At 44.7% G+C, this 17,466-nt stretch overlaps 1 protein-coding gene across 5 annotated transcripts in view; it reads right to left on the minus strand.

Moving 5' to 3' along the window:
- Nucleotides 1-7,528: 7,528 nt before the first annotated feature.
- The window catches only part of OSBPL10 (oxysterol binding protein like 10), a 297,293-nt gene continuing 287,355 nt past the window's right edge, over nucleotides 7,529-17,466 (minus strand). For all 5 annotated transcript variants that reach the window (XM_073222470.1, XM_037008627.2, XM_037008629.2 and 2 more), the window contains 4 exons: nucleotides 16,750-16,936; nucleotides 14,856-15,038; nucleotides 11,230-11,383; nucleotides 7,529-8,854 (listed from right to left, as the gene is read on the minus strand). In XM_073222470.1, coding sequence (XP_073078571.1) covers nucleotides 8,810-8,854; nucleotides 11,230-11,383; nucleotides 14,856-15,038; nucleotides 16,750-16,936 — 569 coding nt within the window. In that variant the 3' untranslated portion in view covers nucleotides 7,529-8,809. The remainder of the gene's footprint in view (nucleotides 8,855-11,229; nucleotides 11,384-14,855; nucleotides 15,039-16,749; nucleotides 16,937-17,466) is intronic.

Genomic DNA, 17,466 nt, shown 5'->3' on the forward strand with positions numbered 1-17,466 from the left:
TCCCTTGCTTGAGGAGACATACCCAGAAAAAAATTCTAATGCCAGTGTTCACAAATTTATTACCTATGGTTTTACTGTTCATTACCTATGGTTTTACTATTTTGATAGGGGTTGCATTAATATATTTTGTTTTTTGTATATCATTTAAGATAGTGATCTAGTTTCATTCTTTTTGCATGGAGCTGTCCAGTTTTTCCAACACCATTTACTGAAGAGACTGTTTTCTCCCCATTTGTATATTCTTGCCCCCTTTATCATATATTGACCATATAAGCATGGGTTTATTTCCAGCCTCCTTGTTTCATTCCATTGGTCTACATATCTTTTTGCCAGTACAATTTTGATTTGTAGTGATTAAACTATAGCTTGAAATACGGGTGTGACACCTCCAGCCTTGTTTTTCTTTCTCAAAATTGCTTTGGCTATTCAGGGTCTTTAGTGGTTCCATAGAGATTTTAGAATCATATGCTCTAGTTCTTCACAAAATGTCATTGGCATTTTGATAGGGGTTGCATTAAGTTTGTAAATTGCTATGGCCATTTTAACATTATTAATTCTTTCTGTCCATGAACATGGAATATCTATCCATTTATTTGTGTCATCTCCGGTTTCTTTCATCTGTGTCTTCAGAGCACAGGTCTTTTACCTCCTTGTTTAAATTTATTCCTGATATCGCTTTCTTTTTTATGTGATTGTTAATGGGGTTCTGTCCTTGATTTCGTTTTCTGCTTGTTCATTATTAGTATATAAAAATGCAACAGATTTATTTTGTACCCTGTGATCTAACTGAATGCATTTATTCTGGCAGTTTTTTTATTGATTCTTTAGGGTTTTCTATATATAGTATCATGAGAATTGACTCCAATTTTGAAAGAGGTTTTAGCTATTATCACATGCTACAGAGAATCACTGGTAAAAGGAATTAATGTGGCACACTTCACTGCCTGTTTTAAGAAATTGCCACAGACACCCCAGCTTCAGCAGCTTCCACCCTGATCAGACTAGCCGTCAGTATTGAGGAAAGCTTAGATGATGGTTACCATTTTTTAGCAACAAAATATTTCTTAATTATGTACATTGGTTTTCTACAGTGATATTACACACAATAGACTACAGTATATTGTAAACATAACTTCCTTATGCACCTAGAAACTAAAAAATTGATTTGACTCACTTTACTGCAGTATTCACTTTATTTTTAAGTATTTTACTCTTTCTGATGCTACTGCAAATTTGTCATTGTTAATATAACAGCAACAACTGATTTTTTGTGTTGATTTGCTATCCTGCAACTTTGCTGGATTATTAGTCCTAACAGTTTTGTATGGAATCTTTAGGGTTTTCCAGATAAGAGATCATATATGTGAACAAAGATAATTTCACCTCTGAGGGGCTAATATCCAAAAAATATTTTTAAAAATGCATACAACTTTAACACCAAAAGAACAAAAATCTGATTTAAAAATTAGAGGACCTGAATAGATATTTTCCCAAAGAAGACATACAGATAGCCAACAGACATATGAAAAGATGCTCAACATCACTAATTATCAGGGAAATGCAACTCAAAACCAGGAGTCAGAATGGCTACTATGTAAAGAAGTAACTTTGGTGAGGATGTGGAGAAAAGGGACTCTCATTCATTGTTAATGGGAGTGTAAATCGGTGCAGCCACTATGGTCTCTTAAACTAAAACTAGAAATGCCATACAACCCAGTAATTCCACTTCTGGGAATTTACCTAAAGAAAACAAAATCACTAACCTGAAAAGATATATGCACTCTTATGTTTATCACAGCATTATATACAATAGCCAAGATATGGAAACAACTTAAGAGACCATCAACAGATGAATGAATAAAGAGGGTGTGCTTATATACAAAGGAATATTACTCAGCAATTAGAATAAGTCTTGACATTTGTGACAACATGGATGGACCAAGGGGGTATTATGCTAAGTAAAATAGAGAAAGATGAATACCATATGATTTCACTTCATATATGAAATCTAACAAAACAAATAGACACATAAACAGAACACACTGGTGGTTGCCATACGGGATTGGCGTAGGGGATAGATGAACTAAATGAAGGGGAAAAATAATTAGAATGTTTGTTATCTTGGTAAGGGTGATGGTTACATGAGTGTTAAAATTCATTGAGCTGTTCACTAAGATTTGTGCATTTTGTATGTACAATAAATTTTTTAATAAAATTGGAGTCAATCCTCTCAAACCCTGCCTCTGCTTTGTCAACTAGTTTTATATGTTTTAAATCCTTTGTTGCCATTTCAACAGTCTTCACAGCATTTTCACCAGGAGAAACCACTTGTATTGCTCATCCTTAAGAAGCAATTCCTCATCCACTCAAGTCTCATCATGAGATTCAGCAACTGAGTCACATCCTCAGGCCCCGCTTCTAATTCTAGTTCACTAGCTATTTGTACCACATTTGCAGTTAATTCCTCCTCTGAAGGCTTGAACCCCTCAAAATCACCCGGGAGTGTTAGAATCCACTTCTGGCAAACTCCTGTGAATGTGTTATTTTAATCTTTTCCCATGAATCACGAATATTCTTACTGGCATCTAGGATGGTGAATCCTTTCCAGAAGGTTCTTAATTTACTTTGCCCAGATCCATCAGAGAAATCACTATGGCAGCTACAGCCTTACAAAAAGTATTTCTTAAAGAATAAGAATTGAGAATCAAAATGACTCCTTGATCCATGAGCTGCAAAATGGATGTCACGTTAAGAGCCATGAAAAAATTCTTGAATACCTCCAGGGCTCTTGGGTGCCCTGAGCAGATCTCAACAGTGAGCTTAAAATACAAGCACACCATGCTGTGAACAGATACGCTGTCACCTAGGCTTTACTCTTCCACTAACAGAGCAAGGCAGAGTAGACTGAGCACAATTCATAAGAGCCCTAGGGTATTTTTTTTGGGGGGACGATGTATCAATCTACAATTACATGAGAAACATTGTTTACTAGACTCCCCCCATCACTAAGTCCCCCCCACATACCCCATTGCAGTCACTGTCCATCAGTGTAGTAAGATGCTATGGAATCCCTACTTATCATCTCTGTGTTGCACAGCCCTCCCCATGCCCCCCTACATTATGTCTGCTAATAGTAATGCCCTCCTTTTTTCCCCTTATCCCTCCCTTCCCACCCATCCTCCCCAGTCCCTTTCCCTTTGGTAACTGTTAGTCCATTCTTGGGTTCTGTGATTCTGCTGTTTTGTTCCTTCAGTTTTTCTTTGTTCTTATACTCCACAGATGAGTGAAATCATTTGGTACTTGTCTTTTTCCACCTGGCTTATTTCACTGAGCATAATACCCTCCAGCTCCATCCATGTTGTTGCAAATGGTAGGATTTGTTTTCTTATGGCTGAATAATATCCCATTGTGTATATGTACCACCTCTTCTTTATCCATTCATCTACTGACAGACACCTAGGTCGCTTCCATTTCTTGGCTATTGTAAATAGTGCTGTGATAAACATTGGGGTGCATCTGTCTTTTTCAAACTGGGCTGCTGCATTCTTAGGATAAATTCCTAGGAGTGGAATTCCTGGGTCAAATGGTATTTCTATTTTTAGTTTTTTGAGGAACCTCCATACTGCCTTCCACAGTGGTTGAACTAGTTTACATTCCCACCAGGAGTGTAGGAGGGTTCCCCTTTCTCCACATCCTCGCCAGCATTTGTTGTTATTTGTCTTTTGGATGGTGACCATCCATATTGGTGTGAGGTGATATCTCATTGTGGTTTTAATTTGCATTTCTCTTGATGATTAGCGATGTGGAGCATCTTTTCATGTGCCTGTTGGCCATCTGAATTTCTTTGGAGAACTGTCTGTTCAGAGAGCCCTAGGATTTTTTTGAATGGCAAATGAGCACTGGCTTCAACTTAAAATGACCAGCTGCATTAGCCCCTAAACAAGAGTCAGCTTGTCCTTTAAAGTCAGGCACTGGCTTCTCTAGCTATCCAAGTCTGAGATGGCATCTTCTTCCAATATAAGGTTGTTTTGTCTACACCGAGAATATCTTGTTTACTATGGCTATTTTCATTAATGATCTGAGCTAGATCTCCTGGATAACTTGCAATAGCTTCTACATCAGCACTTGCTGCTTCACCTGGCACTTTCCTGTTATGGAAATGGCTTCTTTACTTAAACCTCATGAACCAACCTCTGCTGGCTTTAAACTTTTCTGCAGCTACCTCACCTCTCGGCTTTCTCAAAATTGAAGAGAGTTAGGGCTTTTCTCTGGATTAGGCCTTGGACTAGGAAATTTTGTGGCTGGTCTGATCTTCTATCCAGTCCACTACAACTTTCTCCCCATCAGCAATGAGGCTGTTTTGCTCTCTTATCATTCATGTGTTCACTGGAATAGAACATTTAATTTCCTTCAAGAAGGTTTCCTTTGCATTCACAACTGGGCTAACTGGCACAAGAGGCCTAGAGCTTTCAGCCTAAATTGGCCTTCAGCATGCCTTCCTCACTAAGCTTAATCATTTCTAGCTTTTAAAGTGAGAGACATGCTACTCTTCCTTTTATTTAAACACCTAGAGGCACAGTTATTAACTGGCCTGATTTTACTATTGTGTCCCAGAGAATAGGGAGGCCCGAGAGAGGAAAAGAGATGGGGAAAGGGCCAGTCTGGAACAGCCAGGATGCACATGTTTATTAAGTTCACCATTTTATATGGGCATGGTTCCTGGCTCCCCAAATCTGTTATAAAAGTAACAAAGATCACTGATCACAGATCACCATAACAAATATAATAATGAAAATATTGCAAGAATTACCAGAATGTAACAGTGATGCAGTGAGCAAATGCTATTGGAAAAATGATGCATAGTTTACCCAATGCAGGGTTGCCACAAACCTTCAATTTGTAAAAAAGAAGAAAAAAATGCAGTACCTCTAAGTGGAACAAAACAATGTGTGCTTGTACACTGAAAACTACGAAATAGTCCCTGAAATAAATGGCAGATGACATAAATAAATGGAAAGACATCCTCTATTCATGGACTGGAAGACAGTATTGTTAAGATGTCAATACTATATGAGGTGACCTACAGAGTCACTGCAATGCCTATCAAAAATCCAATGAGGTCTTTAGCAAATAAAGAAAATTCCATCCTAAAATTTAAATGTAATCTCAAAGGACCCCTAATAAAACAATCTTTTTTTAAAAAAACTGAAAGTCTCACACTTCCGGTTTTCATAATTTACTACAAAGCAACAGTAATCAAAAGAGACTGGCATAAAGATAGCCATAGACCAGTGTTGTAGAATAGAGAGCCCAGGAATAAACTCTTGCATAGTCAAATGACTTTTGATAAGGGTACCAAGGCCATTCAATGAGGAGAGTCTTTTCAATAAATGTTCCTAGGAAAACAGGATATCCATATGCAAAATAATAAACCTGAACCCTTACCTAACACTATATACAAAAATTAAGGTGGATCAAAAACCCACTCACAAGAACTAAAACTCTTAGAGGAAAACATAGGGGCATGTGTCATGAAATTAGATTTAGCAATGATTTCTTGGATGTAACAAAAGCACAAGCTACAACAGAAAAAGTAGACAAACTGGATTTCATCAAACTTAAAATATTTTGCTCATTAAAGACACTATCACTAGTGAAAAGGCAACTGACAGAATAGGAGAATATATTTGCAAATTATATACCTGACAATGGATTAACATCTAGAATATATAAAGAACTCCTATAACTCAACCTATTAAAAAACAATTAGAAAATGGGCAAAGGACATGAGTAGACAATGCTACAAAGAAGATACACAAATGGCCTATAACCACAAGAGGATGCTTGATATCACAGATCATTAGGAAAATAAAAATCAAGACCACAATGAGACAGCACTTCATACCCATTAGGATAACATAAAAACAAACCCAAAACAAAATGACAAGTGCTGGGGAAGGTGTAGAGAAATTTCAAGCCTTTGGGGCATTACTATTGGGATTGCAAAATGTTATAGCCACTGTGGAAGCCACAGTATGGCAAATCCTCAAAAACATAAACATGGAATTCTTAAATAGCACTTGCACTTACATATATAACCTATATATATAAAGAAAGGTTTGAATCCACGGAACTCAGAAATATTTGCATTCCCATATTCATAGCAACATTTTCACAATAGCCAAGAAAGAACACAAATGTTCATAGACAGGAAAATGCATAAACAAAAGGTAATATACACACACACACAATAGAATATTATTCAGGCTTAAAAAGGAACAAAATTCTAATGAGCCTTGAATACATTACACTAAGTGAAACAAGCCAGACACAAAAAAACTAGCATGACTCCACTTACATGAGGTACTTAGCATAGGCAAATTTATAAAAACAAAGTAGAATGGTGATTGCTAAGGGTTGTGGCAGGGGGTGAGGGAAGGGAAGATGAGGAGTCATTTAATGTGTACAGTTTTAATTTGGGAAGATGGAAACTATGGAGGCGGACATGATGGTTACACAATAATGTGAATGTATTTAATGCCACTGAACTGTACACTTTAAAATGGCAAATTTTATGTTATATATATATTTTATCACAGTAAAAGAGTTACTTAATAAAATGTGAACTCAGGAAAAAGAATAAGCAAATGAACAAATAAAGCAAGTCCTAACAACATGGGTTGACCTATGGCCAAAATGTTAGCTCATGTAAGTAAACTGTGGTATGATTCCACGTGTACAAAGGCCATAAATACCCAAAACAAGCATGCTCTTCAGAAATACACACATAAGTTAAACACTCAAGAAGATGATTACCCAGGGAGTCAGGACAATATAGTGTTACCTCAGGGGTCAAGGAGGGGGACACAATTTTGCAGGGACACAAAGGTGGCTTTTAAGGTCGTAACAGGTTTCTTTACTTAAGCAGTGGGTACGTGGGTATTTACAATTACTCTTGGAAGTGTAATATGTTTCAATCTCCTCTGTAACCTTTCATAATTTTTTAAAAGGAAAAATGAATCCCACCACCAAAAATAAAATTTTTAAAAGTGAACCTTCCCCATGTTTTACTTCCCAGACAGTTTATACCTTACTTTTGGGTAAAAATGGAAAATCTGGAATCACCCCAGTAATTACTTTTTAGTCTTCTCACTGAGGATTTTCTTTCTCAGATTAGAATCTATTTTGCTTTCTCTCTCAGAAATATAAATGCTTCCAACACTTTATTCTCCCAGATGTTTTAAGACTATGGACCTGAATCAGTCTACATTCTGACTGCCCGGTAACAACTTCTCATAAACATTCACTTGATATGAGTTAAATGTTCTTAGGAACTTGTCAGAAAATATTCAGAGTAATATTTATCTAGTAGCTTTTGTAGTGTATTTTAAAAGTTTGATGTAAATGATTCCTATTCACTTCAAATTAACAATATCTAACCAATGAGGCTTGCGCTCATTCAGAGCCACCAACTCCAACAGAAGTTTTGAATCTCCTCTAAAAATAAAACACACGGATAGGTATAATATTTCTTCGAAATATATTTATCTAATATCTACAAAGTGTGAACAATTGGTCTTAAGAAAGCAGACAAAAGGCACAAAATTAGTATTACTAACAGAGAAGCATTCATGCTACTGGATTTTATAAATATTTTCATTAGAGTGGCACAGTAAAAAATAAATTAAGCATGGAGCCAAAAATCAAATACCTCTTTTTTTCCTTGCTTTATATTCTAGTCATATCTTGACTTCATTTGTATAGATTGAGGACTGAAATTCAACTGAAACCATGGACACTTGTCAGGTTTTATGTATGTTTCAATCACAGTGATTTTCTTGCAGTTTGGGTCAAACAAGAGCTGCACTTAAAAAAAAAAAATTCCACAGGAAATTCTTTTCTCTTTCCCCAAACTACATACAAAATTGAGGCTGTGGCTGTGCATGTTTGTATATATATGCGTGTATTAAATTTCTAAAAGCCCTTTTCTAATCACGTAAGTAGTGAAGTCTCCATATGATTTCTCTACTGTAAAAGCAGCAGCTTTTGAAAAACATGTATGACTAGCATGTTGAGCATGAAAGGATCTGGGGCAAGTAGATGGGAGGAAAACACCAAGGTGCACCTGGCTCTCAGTTCTCCCAGAGGTGCTCGGTCCTGGAAGGCTCTGACATCAATCTGTAACCGCTTCCTGCCCACTCTCCGCTCAGTAGCAAACAGCAGTTTCTCCTTGAGTATAGAAAAATGAAATGTTGAAGAGGGGAGGGAGGCGGGAATCACAACAGTCCTTATGGAATGACAGCCACCTACGCTTTACCAGGATTGAGCCACTTTCTACCCCGTGGATGTCCACGAGGCTGTGCCACTTCACCTCTGTTTCGATGGGAGTTGGCCATGTGAGAACACCCTGGTGAGTGCAAAACATTTTTGGCAAAGTGAAAAATAGAAAACTTCAAACCTTATTGATAAAAAGGAGCTCATAATGACCCACTTAAATCTTGGTAAGTGCTGTATTTACATGTAATAACACCTAGCAGACATGTACATGTAGTGCACGTGCGTGGACGTACAGTGTGCTGAGAGCTCACACACAGACGTATGCACACACACATGCCCCAAATGGCTCTTGAATAAATTCAACCCAATGGTAGAATTAGGGGGTGCATTTTTCACAGTATGTAATTTCTCTCTCAAGTGCCATTTCTTGAATGCTATCAAGACGTCTCAGTGAATACCAGCAGAACCTTAATACTGTTCCTCTTGGATTCCTACAAAAACAGGGCTCTGAGAGCTCCGCACCTCCACCAGGTCAGTGTGCCTTCCAAAGGGGATTGAAGTACACCCAGCCGTCACCCTGTAAGAGAAGGAAGGAGACATTACATGGAGGCTTCTCGGCAGGGAAACAGGAAAAAGAAGGATGGTCCCCAGCCTCTGCTAGGTTGGAAGCTGGGTACCACGCAGAGCTCCACTAACATGCTCACCGCTGCCACCAGGCTGTGTGTCTGCCTTGTTCCTGTTACCTCACAGCCATGCCAAGCTGGTGGGCTCACCCTCAGCCCAGCTGCTTTTCGAAGCTCTTATTATCTTCATATCTTGGCATTTCAACAGGAAAAACCACAATATGACAAAAGAAGGGGGGCTTTGTTGATTTATGATTTACATCAAGGAACACTGGTTAGCCAAAAAAAGCTCTTTGAAACAGCAGGACAGAATTAAAAAGAGGGTAGCTGGATGAACAGACAGTAGAAAAAGTAGGGGCCTGCCAGTGAGGAATTTGTGCAGACCAGTGCCTGACAGCCACCAGCCTGAAGGGGAAGGCCTGATGAAGGCCCCATCAGCGGGCCACAGTCACAGACCACTCAGCACACACGGGAAATGACACCAAGCCACCAGCAGTGAGAAAGAGGCAAGACTCAGAGCAGTGTGCACAACTGGGTGCCGGGCCAGGGGACCCTGAGCGCCGACAATTCTGGTGTTGGGGTGGTTTGTACTCTTTACATATCCTCAGACCTTCTGTTAAGAACATACTGGCTTTTATTAAACCCAGGGGGAAGAACTCTATCGGTTATTTTATTGCTGTCATTTTGTTTTTAATGTGCAACTTTCCACAAAAGCCTGGCAAACTAGGTGTCTCAGAGGGACCAGATCCACCTCACAGAAGGATCCTTGAAGGATTTTTGTGATGGTTTTTATGTCAGTTTGACTGGCCATGGGGTGCCCAGATGAAACATTATTTCAGACTGCTTCTGAGGGTGTCTCTGGATGAGATTAGCATTTGAACTGGTGGACTCAGTTAAAAAGATATCCCTCCTCATGTGAGTGAGCATTGCCCCGTCCTCAGAGATTCATCTTCTCCTACCCTTGGACTGGGATTTACACCATCGGCACCCCTGCATCTCAGGCCTTCGTACAACCACCAGCTTCCCTGGGTCATCCAGCTTGCAAACAGCAGATCCTGAGGCTTTTCGGCCTCCATAATCTCACAAGCCAATTCCTCATAATTAATCTACATGTATTTACATCTCCTATTGGTTCTGTTTCTCCGAGAACCCTCAGACAGCATCGCCTCACCTGGGCAGGCCTCCAGACTGGGCTCCCACTCAGAGTTTCTCAGGGCAGAGTCTCCCCATGCTGCTTCCTGTCTGAACCAAACCGACTTCAAAGTCTCCATTCAACCCACAACCCTAGCTCCTGCCTCTGTTATCCCCAGAACAGTGGCTGCTTCCTGCTCCGGACCGTAAGTCCATCTCAAGGTCACTGGCTTACCCAGAAGACTAGCAGCCCCTCGGCCAAAGCCCAGACATATTTCAATTGGCTCACAGTGTCTGAACTCTTTAGAATTCCTTGATGTCATGGGAATATCAGATTTCTGGCTTCTAATGAAGAATTAGAGAGTCTATGATACCTGGAGGTAGGCAGCATCCACCCCCTTTAGATATGGATTCCTGGGTTGGCCCCAGTCCTCACCGGCCTGTTTGTTTTGATGCTGCCAGGCTCCTGAGGACCTGCCTTAAAAAATTGTGGCTCCTACACTTTCATTATTTCCAATTCATTTCTCAGAATGCTTTCCAGTTGCTCCACAAACAACTTTAAAAACCTTAGGGTCAAAATAAATAAATAAAAATTTAAAAATTAAAAAAACCTAAATATCTCAACTGAGCACACAGTGCCTTTCCCACTTGCCCCGTGGGTGGACAGTCATGTGGGTTTCATTTCTACTTTGCAATGTCACCCTCCTGGATGACGGCAGCATTTTAAGCACAGGACTTATGCTGACCTTTGCTGGCATGTCCATCCCATTTGGCCCACAGGAGGCAAAGCTCTGAAAGGGTGGTTCACCATCGGGAAGGTCCAGCCCACCCAATTGGAGGCAGGCTGTGAGGTGCTTCACAACTAATTTCTTACTAATGACAGAGTAGCAGGGGTTGTGGCAATTTTCTTTTTGTTGTTGTTGCCTTTTAAGTAGGACAGCATCTGGACCCGCAGTCCCATCCTTGCCCTTCCTGGTGGCTGAGGGGCTTCTCTGAGGCAGGAGCCAGAGGAGAAGAGCCAGGTGCTCGGCTCCACCCACAGGACAGCCTGGCCCAAAGCTGGAGCCACTGCCAAGCCACCCCAAACCTTCCCAGGACCTCCTGCACCCCATCCTCATTCACCCGAACTACTGCATTAGCCGGAACAAACCCCTCTGGCCCTCACTCAGGACAAGCAGCCAGCGACCGTGGCAGTTACCTCCTGGATAAAATACTTGGGCTGCCACGGTGTGCGGAGGTTCTCCCGCTTCCGTTCCTCCACCCGCTGCTTCTCCTCTAGGCACCGCTTCTGCTCAGTGGCAGCGTCGATGTCCCCCAGCCGCAGGTGTCGCGTCACCTCCCGCCAGAGCTTCCTGGGGATGCATGGAAGACAGGAAGCGGTCAGGTCAGAGCAGCCAGCTTGAGGACAGCAGTCCTCGGCAAGGAGGGGCTGCCGCAGGGAAGGGCATCTGGGGCCTCCAAGACCCCTAGAGGTAGGATTTGAACCCAGGGCTCCCAGGCTCCAAGTGTCCCCTCTTCCACTGTCCTGGGCAACATGCCTCTCAGGCTCCAAGCGTCCAGGGACTGAGTCTCAGCAGCGATACTACTACCTCTACAAACAACAATAACAGCAGACACGACACGGTGTGTGCAGTCATCTTTAAGCATGTTACTATATATCAGCTCAGCTAATCATCACCATGGCCCAGTGACATAGATGCTATGTATCATCATCCCCATTTTAAAGAGGAAAAAATAAGACCCATTTAAGGTGAAGTGACTTGGCCAACATTAGCAAGCTGATAAATGTGAGCAATTCCCTCAGGGAACTGCAGGTCAGGATCAGACTGGGGTGGGCCAGCTCGTGTGTCTCCTGCAGCATCTGCCATCTCCCCACATCCCTCCCTGCCTCCTCCACTTGCTGTGGAAGGAGGCCTCGGTGGGCTGCTGTCTGCTGGCCGCTCTCCCCCCAAGGAATGCCCAGGACCATCCCGACTCACACATACTCTGTTCTAGAGGGCGAGCCACGTGCACTTCCTCACTGAAATGCATCAGGAGCAGTCCACGGTCCACATGAAAGGAGCCATCAGATCCTGGGCGGTGAGCACTCCCTCCGTGGCCCCAGGGGAATGATGCCTCTGCAGCAAGGGGTACTCACACCCAGGTCAGGGAGCACCCCCACAGCACAGCACCCCAGGCCTGTCCGTGAGGGCCCCACACAGCAGGAAACCTTGGGTGTCGGCACATCGGGCCCAGAAAGGGCAGACAGGGCCGCCAGCAGAGCGGGGGTAACAAGCAGCCCCTTCTGAAGGGGTCAGAACCCAGGTACCAGCAAGGGTCGAGCTCCTGCGGCAAGCTCAGCCTGCTCACTGGGCCCGCTGAGTCCCCCGCAGAGACCCAGGGAGCGATGGCCCCAACTTACAGCGGGAGGAACCTCTGGGAGGGGGAACAGCCAGGCCCCGCTGCCCTCCCAGCGCTCGCCCTTTCTACTGCACCCTGACAGAAGGCTGGCTAACTGAAGTGAGGTGATGGAAGGACAGGGCTGGGGTCAGGTCTTCAGCACCTCCCGCACCCACTGCTCACAGCTGGGCATGGCACAGCCGGGCAGGGGTGCTCTCACGCTCAGGGGCTCCTGGGAAAGATTGCATCCTAAGCTGGTGGCCCCATGATCAGAGGGCAGAGACCCCCAAGGACTGGAGAGGCGGTAGTGTGATAAGAATTGGTGCAGACTAAGAGTTCTACCCACACACACACACATACACATGGCAACCAACCAGGAGAGCCACCAAGGCTGCGGGCTTGTCCAAGGAAGGCTCCGACCTCAGGCTAAAGGGAAAAGCGCAAAGGTCAGGAGCCTTCCGAGTGCAGAGGGTGGAGCAAAGCAAAGCAGAGAGGAAGCCACGGCGAGTCCTCTCTGAGGCCATGACGCTATCCCGGCGAGTGGCCGAGGCAGGTGCGGCTGGCATCACAGCGCCCTGGGGGTCTGGCCAAGGCAGGGTACCTGCTCAAACCAACCCTGACAGCCCGGACAGATTTACAGTGTGGACAAACAGTAAAATACCTTCACGCTACCCCTAATGGGGCAGTGGTTCCCTTCCCAGGGGTCAGCTGGGGACCAGAGGCCTCCCCAGGGATAGCGCCACCGTGAGGCCAACCACACTTGGTCTAACGACTGGCCCCCCAGCCATGCAGATGGTCCCTCCTTCACCTGTGCGGGTAAGGCCTGCAGACCCAGCAAGGTGAGTGGGCTCAATGCTCTGAGCAGCCAGGGGGCCCCTGGACCAGCCACTCCACCTCCCAGGGCTTTTCCTCTGTAGAGAATAAGGTGGACTGGGCTCAGTTTCCCTAGTCTTCTCCATGTTTCAGCAGAGTCTGCATATGCAAGACTCTCACGTGGGTACCAGACTCCATCCCCACTCCAGGCTGAGTTCTGAGTTCCCAGGGGCTCTCTAAGGCTGTGGCAGGAGACAGAGATCCATCCCCGTCTCTCTCCTGTCGCGGCCTGTCCTCATCCAGCTACTAAAACCCAACAGGCAGGGTGGAAATGCCAACAGGCAAGAGGTCATGCCCTCCCTTTGGACACCGAGAAGGTTACTGAATAAACAGATCAACAAGAAAGCACACTAACCCTACAGCAAAGCAAAGTTGCCGGAGATACAGAAGCCTTATGTTTATGAAGCTCAGTTACAATGTATCATTTAGACACACTGTTGTACCCCTACCTTGTTTCCCCATAGTCAGCACCTTTTCCATTTGGCTACAAACTCTTCCTGTAATAACAAACCCTTTTACAGAATCACCTGTAATTTCACTTCAAACTGTACATCGTTAAAAAAGCAGCAAGCTTTTGGATAGAAGCAGGAATCAGAAAACATTTTCTGTAAAGGGCCAGACACTAAACATGTTGCCTTTGCAGGTCAACTACTTAACTGCCCTCGTAGCAGGGACGCACAGCATGTGAACAAATGGTCACACTGCATTCCCAGAAAACTTCATAAAAATCAGCCACAGGCTGGATTTTGGCCCATGGGGGCTATAGTTTCCTGACCTCCTGGATTAAAGAATAAAAAAGGCATATTCCAAAAAGATTCTGCTTCTGTGCCTGTGTAAAGATCACATGAAGTGGCTGCAGCCTATTCATATGAGTGCACATGCAAACTGAGCGGGGGCCCAGCATTTATTTAACTGTTTTCCTATCGTGGGAAAGTTAGGTGGGTTCTCTTTCTTCTTTTTGTTTGTTTCATTTTCTTCTTTAAAAAAAAAATACCCAAATTTTATATTTAAAACCTTTTCTGAATTTAAGAATTTTCCCTTAGAACAGATTCCCAGAAGTGGAACACAATGTTAAAGTGAATCCACGAACTTAAAGCTTCTGATCCGTGCAGCTAAACTGCACATATCCCCACTATGAGCACAGGGTAGACAGTGTCACTTTTATTACACCCTGCAGGCATCAAATTTGTTTTTTAATTGTGTTGTCATCCACTAAGGAAAAACGAAAGCCTCTCCTTGCTGCCCTGCATAGCCCTTTGGTTACAGGCAACTCTCTGTATTTAACTCAGCAATTAAGCAACAGACCAGCTGCTAAGTTGATAAACTCCTTGAGGACAGGCATTAAAGTCGGCTGTGGACTATCGTCACAGTCCAGCCCTAACTGTGGATAAAGTAAACTGAAATCTGCAAAGGATCAATAATCTGAGGTGATAAAGGAAAATTCAAGTATCTAAAAAAAGGACAACACGACACCTGGACACCACCATTCGCTGAGCTTGCAAAGGCTTCCTCTCTGCCCCGAGTCAAGTGCTGAGGACAGCGACACCGAGGGACTCCCGGTCTGGCTCCCACCTGGACTCCAAGGGCCCCTGCTTCTCCAGAGGTCTGATTCTCTTCGGATATGCCAGCAGCGCAGTCGTGTCAATGACCCTGGTCTCCCCGTTGCTGTAGGTGAATTCCAAGGTACCGTTCCACTCCCCGTGGGCTTTACAAACAATGGTGTTGCTTGGATTGTGCTTCACTTCTGCTGTGACCCTGAGAGTGAAGGATTCAAATGAACACACTTTGCACAATTACAGAAACAGACTAACTTCAGAAGGTGGATTTGCATTTAGAGATTTCTTTGTGGAATGGCTGGCAGGAGGGATCATTCTTTGAAGTTTTGCTCAAAGATTAGCTATTAAAACAGGATCTAATATCCTTAAACAGAAAACGAAAGCATTGGTGGAAAAACTAGTGAGATATGAGAAATGTCTGGAGGTCAGTTAATAGTAATACAGCCGTGTTGATCTCTTAGTTTTGGTAAACACACAAAAGCTTATAGAAAGTGTTTCTACTAGAGTTGAAATCAAGCAATTCAGTGGAAACAGAATCCACCCTTCCCCTCCTGCTGTGGCATTCAACAGCACTACATTTAGCCACCAAAAGGGTACATGAGTCGAGGGGTAACTTTTCAATCCTCAAGTGAGTCAAGTCAGCCTGTAGACAGCTGCTCACAGTCCACCATGGTCACACTGCAAAGGGGTAGGAGTGGGGGTGGGGATGCTCATCCCAGCAACTGCATGTTCCTTTGAGCCAAGGCTGAGCAAAATTGAGACTCTCGGCCTTGCATGAACACTGTCCCACTCACAGCAGCCACTCCAAGGGACCACCTCCAACCTGGCCTCACAAGGGCCTTTGTGCGGCCTTCCGCTTCTCCTGTCAGGCCTGAGGTCTCTCGCTCGGGGTGAACACATACCCACTCTCTGTCTCCACCCTGACACTGGCTGCAGACCCAGAGTAGCATGGCAGGAACAGGGAAGCCTGCTCCAAAGCAGCCCAGTGTGGGAGCAAAGCTCCGCTCTTTCTAATGGCCAGCTTAGGCTGGATGTAGGGTTTTCAAACATAGGCATGGAAGCTTTCTCCCAGAGCCTGAACACAGCCCCGGTTCCTAGGTGGGGAGGCAACGGTCCATGGGCAGCACCAGGAACTTTCCAAGCCATACCCAGGGGAAGGCGCTCGTGGTGTGCTGGTGAGGGGCGAACTGGCTCTTCAGAAGGGAAGCAGCAGCTTGCAGCACTCGCCGATTCCTGCGGTGCCCCAGTACCAGTTGGGATTTCAGGCTCCCAACACAGGGGAGGGACATGGGGCTGGTGGGAAGGGCTCCAAATGGCCACTTGCCCAGTGACCCGCTCGCACTCTCAGGTGAATGCCATACAGAAAAACACGTTCCCAGAACGGGGCAAAGAAGGGAACGTGCTCACACAGTGATCTGCTCCAGGGGAACAGCTCTGGTAACTGGAGCAGTAAGAACAACTGATGGCTTCCCTCACACGGCAGAGGTCTCCTGAAATTTCTTAGGACCCGGCTTCCCCAGCTTCCAAAGGACATGGCTCTACTCTCACAGATGATACAGGATTCGGGATATTTAATGAAGCCAACTTGGCCCAGAATAGGGAAGTGTCAGGCAGCGTCCGAGCCCACCGGTCCAGCTGCTTCATGCTACAGCCTCGGAAAGCTAAGTTTATCTCAACAAACAGAAGCACCTTTCACTCTCTGGTGCGTGTTCTGTGAACACATCCCAAAGGGTTTCACTGTGAGTGTAGACAGACATGAGGGGGCCAAGAGGCACCCCTTCTGACAAAGGTCAGTTAGCTTTATCTTGATTTTCAACTCATCCCATGGCTGGACCCAACCTTCTAGTGGAGAAAAGACACTCAGGGCCTCCTGATCAGACACGGACGGCGCCTCCCTGGCCGCCTCCTACCTGTGGACTTTCCCTCCGTAAAAAGGCTTCGTGTGGAATGTCACCGTTGCTGTGTACCCCGTCTTGGCACAGGCGACGCTGACTTTTCCTCCAAGCTCCACCCACGGGACAGTGAGAATGGAGCGAGCGTAGGCACTCGGCAGGGTGAACACGTACTCCTCCCCGTGTTCCAGGAGCCTCAGCACACCTCCAGGGAGAGAGGAGTGGGGTTAGGTGCACAGACACGACAAAGGGCCACTGGGGGTCAAGAGACAAGAGAACGAGGAACCAAGCAGCCTCCGGCAACGGATGTCCTGTCTCCCTGCCCTGGGCAGGTCAGCTGTTCGTTGGCCATGGACTTACCGACTGTGTGGCTCTACTCTGTGCAAGGCACTGAGAATGACCAGAGTGACCCAAACAGGTCCACTTTCTGCCCTCAAGGAGCACAGAAAGGTGGTCAATAATTAATTACCAGGCAAACGAAAACTTGTAACCGTGACAAAGGTGGGAGGGAGAGGGGCCATAGAGGCTTCCAACAGGAGTCAACCTAGAAAGAGAAATTTCCCTAAAGAAGAGATGCTTGAGCTGGGTAAGACCTGAGTAGGTACAGGGGGATGGAAAAGCATTCCAGGCAGGGGAAGAGCATGTACAAAGGCCCTGTGGTGAGCACACAGGGGCTGAGCAGAGGGCCCACCTGCAGACAGGGCGGTAGTGTGGGCAGACGTGGAGGCTGGCCTG

The sequence above is a fragment of the Manis javanica genome, chromosome 15 (genome assembly GCF_040802235.1).
Source record: "Manis javanica isolate MJ-LG chromosome 15, MJ_LKY, whole genome shotgun sequence".
Classification (NCBI taxonomy): Eukaryota; Metazoa; Chordata; class Mammalia; order Pholidota; family Manidae; genus Manis; species Manis javanica.